Raw genomic sequence first — 9,273 nt, forward strand, 5'->3', positions numbered from 1 at the left:
GGTGGCGGCGGCGACAGCGGCGGCCCAGCCCCCCGCGGCCTCTTGGTTGCTCCGGCCAGGAGGCCGCAGAGGAGACGGCGCGGCAGCGTGGCGGATCTGACACAAACATCCTAGGATTTTGGTGTCTGGACATAGGAGTGTTGGATCGCCACCTAGGGATGAAAGAATGCATCAGCAGGCCATACACAAAGGCAGTGCTCCTGTAGGCCCAAACTTTCTTCCTTGAAATCTTTCATAGGCAGTATCCCACTTGCATCATGGGAATGGAGAAATTGAGACCAAGACAGTTCTTCAGTTATTGTGAAGCATAAGGCCTTTCAAACCACTGTAGATATGGACAAAGAAGAAAGGAAGACTATCAATCAGGGTCAAGAAGATGAAATGGTAACCAGCTTTCATAATTTACTTGTGAAGTATGAAGAAATAATTTCTTCAATTTATTATTCTAAGGAGTAGAAAAGTACAGTTATGAAACAAGTCTAAATCAGAGATTTATGGTTATAATTTGAGTCGCTGGAAGCTTGCCATAGTTTCTTTAGGAGTGATTTGTACTGGTGGGTTTCTCCTCCTCCTCCTCTACTGGATGCCTGAGTGGCGGGTGAAAGCAACTTGTATCAGAGCTGCAGTTAAAGACTGTGAAGTGGTGCTGCTGAGGACTACTGATGAATTCAGAATGTGGTTTTGTGCAAAAATTCGCTTTCTTTCTCTGGAAAATCACCCATTTTCAAATCCAAAATCTATAACTGATAAGATTTCAAATGGTCATGCAGTTCATTTAACTGAGAATCCTGCTGAAGAATACAGGCATGAGATGAATAAACATTCACAGACTCAGACACAACAGATTCGTTATTTCACTCACCATAGTGTAAAATATTTCTGGAATGATACCATACGCAATTTTGATTTCTTAAAGGGGCTGGATGAAGGTGTTTCTTGTACGTCAATTTATGAAAAACATGGTGCAGGACTGACAAAAGAGATGCATGCCTACAGAAAATTGCCTTATGGTATAAATGAAATTACTGTGAAAGTGCCTTCTGTTTTTAAGCTTCTAATTAAAGAGGTTCTCAATCCATTTTACATTTTCCAGCTGTTCAGTGTTATACTGTGGAGCACTGATGAATACTATTATTATGCTCTAGCCATTGTGATTATGTCCATAGTATCAATTGTAAGCTCCCTATATTCCATTAGAAAGCAATATGTTATGTTGCATGACATGGTGGCAGCTCACAGTACTATGAGAGTTTCAGTTTGTAGAGTAAATGAAGAAATAGAAGAGATATTTTCTATAGACCTTGTGCCAGGAGATGTTATGGTCATTCCTTTAAATGGAACAGTCATGCCTTGTGATGCAGTACTTATTAATGGTACCTGCATTGTAAATGAAAGCATGTTAACAGGAGAAAGTGTTCCAGTGACAAAGACTAATTTGCCAAATCCTTCAGTGGATATAAAAGGAATGGGTGAGGAATTATATAGTCCAGAAACACATAAACAACACACTTTGTTTTGTGGGACAACTGTCATTCAGACTCGTTTCTACACTGGAGAGCTCGTCAAAGCCATAGTAGTTCGAACAGGATTTAGTACTTCCAAAGGACAGCTTGTCCGTTCCATATTGTATCCCAAACCAACTGATTTTAAACTCTACAGAGATGCCTACTTGTTTCTGCTGTGTCTTGTGGCAGTGGCTGGCATTGGTTTCATCTACACTATTATCAGGCAACAGAAACGACATACTATCCACTATGAAGAAATTATACCCAAGCCTCATCTGACAAGATTCAATGGCTAAAACCAGGAACACCCAGCAAAAGAAAATATATTTAAATGAATGCTTTCATGTCAATGGAGGAGGCTCAGCCAGCAATACTGTTCACAGAAACCACATTCTACATCAATCTCCTACTTAGGGTAATTCTTCCTGGTTTGGTTGGCTTCAAACAGCTCATGGAAAGTTAGTTATATTTGAGCTGCTTCTTCACAGGCACAAAGAGTTCAAAGCATTACATATGATGGCAACTTGTCAGACTGTAAGCAATATCAAAACACAACTTACATTTATCACTTCTAGTTTTTACTTGTGACAATATAAAAAGGCCTTTCCAAATGCACAAATTTGTTTGATATGCACTTTCCAACTTGGGTATACAGTATTTAATACAAGCTCAGGACTTTTTAAAATAAAATCTACAAGGCAATCATATTTTCTAAGTCATAAATGAATACTTGAAATCTACTAAATTGTCTTAACTTTAATTTTAACCATAATTTATGCTGAAAATAAATGCAAAATCTTGAAGCAAATTTATAATGTTCCCTCTTGTCAATATGGAAACATTAATGAAAAACAAAAAAGAACCAATTCAAGCCTCTGGCCAGAGATACAATTGTAGGTCTCCTAAGAATGTATTTAAAATTTCTTACAAAAACATAACTTTCTTTCCTTAAAACATCTTCTCTTGCAGAATACTAAGCTATCAAACATATCTTGTACAAATCACACCTAAAAAATTAACTTTTAGTATAAAACATTTTCTCACAGATCCAAGATCAAAAAAAATTATGACGTAAGACCCAAAAACGGAATACTACGTATCTAAAACAAAAAACAAAACATAAAAGACTATGTCATCTACTTAAAGAATTGTAACATCATAAGAGAAAGCATCTGTATGAACATTCAAAATGAAAAATACAGGTAATAGAATTAAAAAACAAAAAGTGGTAATTAATTTCATAGGAGGATTTTAAATTTTTGGGAATATTGTAACTACTATATAATTGTTGTTGTTTGGTACTTGGGGATTGAACCCAGGGACATTTCTTTACCACTAAACTTCATCCCCATTCCTGTTTTATTTATTTATTTGTTTATGTATTTATTTATGAGACAGGGTATCTCTAAGTTGGCCAGGTTGGCCTCAAACTTGGAATCTTCCTACCTGGAATTACAGGCATGCCTAGGTACCACTACATAAATGTTGTATAACCTTTCAATTCTGGAACTCTTTGGGGAGGTTGAAGTTATTCATTTTTAATCTTAAAAATATTATTTACAAAAATTTACCTTTCCCTAAAACAGTATGTCAAGTAGCATTTCAAGTTTTTTCACTCATGAAATAGAAAAATATTAAAGGTTTTATTAATTAATTTATTCTTTCCATGCTATAATATAGCTCTTAAAGTTTTTTCTTCTATAGAAATCAATGATTCATAATTCACTGTTATTTTCCCTTAGTAATTAACTTTACCAAACATTATACTAACAGAAAAAGCAATAAAATTTAAAAGTTTATTCATATACTAGCTCAGGACAAAAAAAAATTGATTTCCATTTTCACTTGTAAAAAGCAAGAAAAAAGGAAATTTTACTAGTCTATTCTCCTAAAGAGGAAAAGACAGCTACAAAGGCCAGTTCAGATATTACATCTGTCTATCGTCTGCATTTAGAATGCAACTCATGAACTGTTGCCACTTTCCAATTGTGGTATTTTGTCACACTTATTGCTTTTGTTGCTTTCTTGGTATGTACGAAGTTGCTCCATGAAGCCAGAATTTGGACATATGGAAGGCCTTGCATTTTTCACCATAGTAAAAGCACTAGTAAATGAAATTTCTTCAGAATTCATCAGGAAGCCTATTACAATTGCAGCAGCCCGGGAAACCCCTGCATTACAATGAACAAGAACCACACCATCCTGCATTTTTGCTTGTTCAATGAATTCAAAACATTCTGGAAAATAAGACAGGATATTGGTTTCAGGCAGATCCAATATAGAAATGCTTTTATATGTAAACTCACTGAGGAAAGCATTCTCAACTCCATATGCAACATTGAGAATATGAGTCACCTTGTGCTTTTTCAGTACATCCAGATCATGAGCAGCATCTTGTGACCCCAGAAGCAACCATGGCTCAATAACGCCAACTTGCAGGTCCGAGCTAAGGTCCTGCACATAACCACAACCAACCCCCTCGCTCGGCTCTACTTCTTCCACAACATGGATACTGGCATCTTTCCATGTTTCTATAATTTTCTTTCCAGTTAGCGTTGTCACCCTGGTGCATTGCTTCCTGAGATTATTCCGGGAGAATGCTTTAATTTCCTGGCTAAGGGAGTGCATTACATGAGCAGTGGCTGGAGACAAACGCAAGCAAATCCTGCCAGCACAGAGAGGGGCCGAACTGACTGCTCGTCCCTTACCGCTTCAGGTAATAAAAACACCCTCCAGCATTTTAAATGAGGAAGAAGTTGGGGCAATAATTATAGAGTCTCTTGATATCATTACAATTACTGTGCCACCTGCTCTTCCTGCTGCAATGACTGCTGGTATTGTGTATGCCCAGAGAAGACTGAAAAAAGTTGGTAATTTCTGTATCAGTCCCCAACGGATTAATATTTGTGGACAGCTGAATCTTGTTTGTTTTGACAAGACTGGAACGCTTACTGAAGATGGTTTAGATCTCTGGGGGATTCAACGAGTGGAAAATGCCCGATTTCTTTTACCAGAAGAAAATGTTTGCAATGAGATGTTGGTAAAATCCCAGTTTGTTGCTTGTATGGTTACTTGTCACTCACTTACAAAAATTGAAGGAGTGCTTTCTGGTGATCCACTTGATTTGAAAATGTTTGAAGCCATTGGATGGATTCTGGAAGAAGCAACTGAAGAAGAAACAGCACTTCATAATCGAATTATGCCCACTGTGGTTCGTCCTCCTAAACAACTGCTTCCTAAATCTACACCTGCAGGAAACCAAGAAATGGAGCTGTTTGAACTTCTCGCTATTTATGAGATAGGAATTGTTCGCCAGTTCCCATTTTCTTCTGCTTTGCAACGTATGAGTGTGGTTGCAAGGGTGCTAGGGGATAAGAAAATGGATGCCTACATGAAAGGAGCCCCTGAGGTCATTGCCAGTCTTTGTAAACCAGAAACAGTTCCTGTTGATTTTGAGGAAGTTTTAGAAGATTATACTAAACAGGGCTTCCGTGTGATTGCTCTTGCACATAGAAAATTGGAGTCAAAACTGACATGGCATAAAGTACAGAATATTAGTAGAGATGCCATTGAAAACAACATGGATTTTATGGGATTAATTATAATGCAGAACAAATTAAAGCAAGAAACCCCTGCAGTACTTGAAGATTTGCATAAAGCCAACATTCGCACTGTCATGGTCACAGGTGACAACATGTTGACTGCTGTCTCTGTGGCCAGAGACTGTGGAATGATTCTACCTCAAGATAAAGTTATTATTGCTGAAGCATTACCTCCAAAGGATGGGAAAGTTGCCAAGATAAATTGGCATTACGCGGACTCACTAACACAGTGCGGTAATTCATCAGCAATTGACTCTGAGGCTATTCCAATTAAGTTGGTCCATGGTAGCTTAGAAGATCTTCAGTTGACTCGTTATCATTTTGCAATGAATGGAAAGTCATTTTCAGTGATATTGGAGCATATTCAAGACCTTGTTCCTAAGTTGATGTTGCATGGCACTGTGTTTGCACGTATGGCACCTGATCAGAAGACACAGTTGGTAGAAGCATTGCAAAATGTAGATTACTTTGTTGGGATGTGTGGTGATGGTGCCAATGATTGTGGTGCTTTGAAGAGGGCACATGGAGGCATTTCCTTATCAGAGCTTGAGGCTTCGGTGGCATCTCCATTTACCTCTAAAACTCCTAGTATTTCTTGTGTGCCAAACCTTATAAGGGAAGGCCGTGCTGCTTTAATGACTTCCTTCTGTGTGTTTAAATTTATGGCATTGTACAGCATCATACAGTACTTCAGTGTTACTCTCCTGTATTCTATCTTAAGTAACCTAGGAGACTTCCAGTTTCTCTTCATTGATCTGGCAATCATTTTGGTAGTGGTATTCACAGTGAGCTTAAATTCTGCCTGGAAGGAACTTGTGGCACAAAGACCACCTTCAGGCCTTATATCTGGGGCCCTACTCTTCTCTGTTTTGTCTCAGATAATCATCTGCATTGGATTTCAATCTCTGGGGTTTTATTTGGGTTAAGCAGCAGCCTTGGTATGAAGTATGGCATCCATATTCAGATGCTTGTAATACAACAAGAAACCCACATTGGAATTCTTCACACATATACAATGAAACTGAACCTGATTCACGCAATATACAAAATTATGAAAATACCACGGTGTTTTTTTATCTCCAGTTTTCAGTACCTCATAGTGGCAGTTGCCTTTTCAAAAGGAAAACCCTTCAGGCAACCTTGCTACAAGAATTATCTTTTTGTTATATCTGTGATTATTTTGTACGTTTTCATATTATTCATCATGTTGCATCCAGTTGCTTCTATTGACCAGGTTCTTCAGATAGTGTGTGTACCATATCAGTGGCGTATAACTATGCTCATCATTGTTCTTGTCAATGCCCTTGTGTCTATCATGGTGGAGGAGTCAGTGGATCGGTGGGGAAAATGCTGCTTGTCCTGGGCCCAGGGATGTAGAAAGAAGATGCCAAAGGCAAAGTAAATGTATCTGGCACAGGAGCTATTGGTTGATCCAGAGTGGCCACCAAAACCTCAGACAACAACAGAAGCTAAAGCTTTAGTGAAGGAGAATGAATCATGTCAGATCATCCCCATAACATAGCAATGACTTAGTCTCAGTGGTATGATAATAGCAGTATTTGAGAGAATGTGATTTTAGGATTTTCTGGTCCTGTGTGTCAGTGTGGCACTCTTTCAATTTATGCCCTTTCTGATAGTACCTGATTCAAGAGCTTTGTTTAAAACAAAACAAACTGCAAAAAGGTATTGACCTCATCGTTAAATTAACTATCATTCCGTCTATATCTTCATTCAGTAACCAAATATATACACTTAATTTTGATTGTTACCCTCAGTGATGCTCTTTATATTGGGTACAAGAGAAATTTGGTGTTTGGTAGATATTTAGACATTAGCTTTGGGGACTAGTTTGCCTCTTTAAGTTTATTTTCACAACCCTCTTATTAGAAAAAAATTTATGTTTATATACAGGGCCTAAGTTTGTGATTGTTAAAAATAAAATGGATGTTAATTAGCCTCTAGTGAAAACAGGCTGAAAGCCTGTTTGATTCCAATATTTCTTCCAAAGAATTCTGTGTAAACACTGTTCCCTTTGACAGCTTAGAATTAGGAGTCGGTTTGTATGGTGTTGGTTATAGAACAACTCAGGTTATTCCCCTGTATGGTTTTATATTTTCTGTACAAACTGCCTGGGTTTTTATTTTTCTAATCAGCAAGGTGCTTCACTGCCTTCTTAAGATGTCCCTCAAAGCTGTTAAGTAGATATTGTTTTATGTCTGGTGTCAGTGGTTTAGTTAGTTTGCTTCATTTAAATGTAGTGGAACCTTTTTTTTTTTTTTTTTTACTAGAATAAGATTTCTTTTGGCAGTAAATGTAGATCTGTCTTTCAAACATCTCAACATAACCTGGGTTGTTTTTTTCCTTCAGGATTTGTATTACTTAAATTTTTTTTATTTTCACAAATTTTAATTACCTAAAGACATAGGAGGATAATGAGTTTTGTTTTTTGTGTTAGAATTTTACCTTGAAAGATTTTTTTTTTTAAATTAGGTGTATCTCTCATCAGTAGTAAGGTTTAAAAAATAATGAGTTGGATTTGAATGACTGCTATTTTTTTTCCCAAAGCAAAGTGAACTTGGTGAGAGCTTGTTGTATGCCATTAGGTGGCGCTAGAGGTCAAAGCATACCTATTTTCCTATGAATGAGTATATCTGGTGTAGCAATATCTGGGAGGGAAAAAAACGAGGAAATAAAGAATAGGTATTCATTGAGCTGTAAGAAATGTAGGAAATTACTTTTCTCCTTTCTGTTTTGTTTGATTAATGTTTAAATTTTTCAGGAGTTTTACCTTTAGAATGGATTTATAGGTAGGATCCAGCAGTTTGGCAATGCCCAAGGTTATGACAGACACAGGCAACTGTAAAACACACCCTACTCTATTAAAACAATATGATATTCTATGTTCTTTCTTAACTAGTCACATACTTGTGCTTTCCACTGATCATTTTTAGCTGATCATTGTTTTCCCAGTACATATTTACCAATTTACCAAATGTTACCTAGAACCATAGAACTAAATGGTTCTTGTTCTTTATGCTGCAAAGACATGAATGGTGTTTGGTAACTGTAGAAAAATTAAGTTACACTCAGGATCACTGTTATTGCTATTGCCACTGATGATTCTTACAAAAAATATAATCGAAGTTTTCCATCAAAATGTATAATAAGATATTAATACACGTTAGATGATAAGAACAATTGTTCCATGAATGATTCTATGAAGCTATGCATCTTAGACCTCTTGAGCTGTGAATTAGCACTGTTTTCTATAGTTACTTAAATCCCTTGTTTTATAATTTCCATATTCATTTTAAATATACTCAAGCGTTATTCTTTGGTGATTTTTAGAATTGTAAATTTTATTCTTTGGTTTAAGTACTGAAGCATATAATTAAAGTAATTGTTAAGTAGCAGATAAAAAATCCAGTTATCAGATTATATTTAACATCTTTAAGAGCATGATCATAAAGAACTATTTTTGACCACGCACATCCCTTTTAACATTTAGAGTTAATAAGGGTTTTATATCTCATCTGTCCATACTTGTAATCCAAGGAATGAGGTTTTAGATGGGTGGAAAAGCATTCGTAGGAAGTTAGACTGAACATAAACAGGGTAGGTTATTCAAGTTGAGAATGTATTTGCAGAATGTCTGAATTCAGGTGTGGGTCCTCCTCAGTGCCATAGGTAGACTGAGCCCTCTCTGTAGGTCACCGTTACATAGTAATTTTGGTTTTGAATTTTACATTAAATTATTTGAGTGTATAAAGAACTAAATTTAAAAATCTGTACATATATTATTTTGATGTATTAAGATTGATAAATATTGCTGATTTAAATTTTATTTATGCACATACTTAAAGGACAGAGATGTCCAGGAAGTAATTGTTAAATAACGATATGTAACTTTTTTTTTAAATAAATAACAAGATTTAAAAAAAAAAGAATGTTAATTGCATATGTGCTTACAGAGAAAAACATCCAAGTGATTAAATGACAAAAAGCAAGTTTCTGAACAGTATACACAGTACAGTCCATTTGTATACAGACAAAAATTTAAGAACATTGTATGTTTGTGGATACACAGAAAATTCCAAGAAGCTATCCATGCAAATGTGATCTGTACTTTTGCTTTTCACTTTATTTCCCTCTCTCTTGTTTTAAAA

General features: G+C 36.2%; 1 protein-coding gene and 1 pseudogene across 2 annotated transcripts; one reads left to right on the top strand and one right to left on the bottom strand.

Annotated features, from left to right (window-relative positions):
• Positions 1-309: 309 nt before the first annotated feature.
• LOC306652306 (polyamine-transporting ATPase 13A3-like) lies at positions 310-8,104 on the top strand (annotated as a pseudogene). Its single transcript has 3 exons — positions 310-384; positions 488-1,728; positions 4,242-8,104. The product of its transcript is annotated as a polyamine-transporting ATPase 13A3-like (transcript).
• On the bottom strand, positions 3,509-4,232 carry LOC306652305 (dual specificity protein phosphatase 19-like). The gene is made up of 2 exons (XM_079125275.1): positions 3,861-4,232; positions 3,509-3,742 (listed from the first exon to the last, which is right to left on the bottom strand). Exons 1-2 carry the CDS (start codon positions 4,131-4,133, stop codon positions 3,650-3,652), a joined length of 366 nt encoding a protein of 121 aa, XP_078981401.1. The 5' UTR covers positions 4,134-4,232; the 3' UTR covers positions 3,509-3,649.
• Positions 8,105-9,273: the final 1,169 nt, after the last annotated feature.

The sequence above is a fragment of the Sciurus vulgaris genome, assembly GCF_902686455.1.
Source record: "Sciurus vulgaris genome assembly, contig: HiC_scaffold_175_arrow_ctg1, whole genome shotgun sequence".
Lineage (NCBI taxonomy): Eukaryota > Metazoa > Chordata > Mammalia > Rodentia > Sciuridae > Sciurus > Sciurus vulgaris.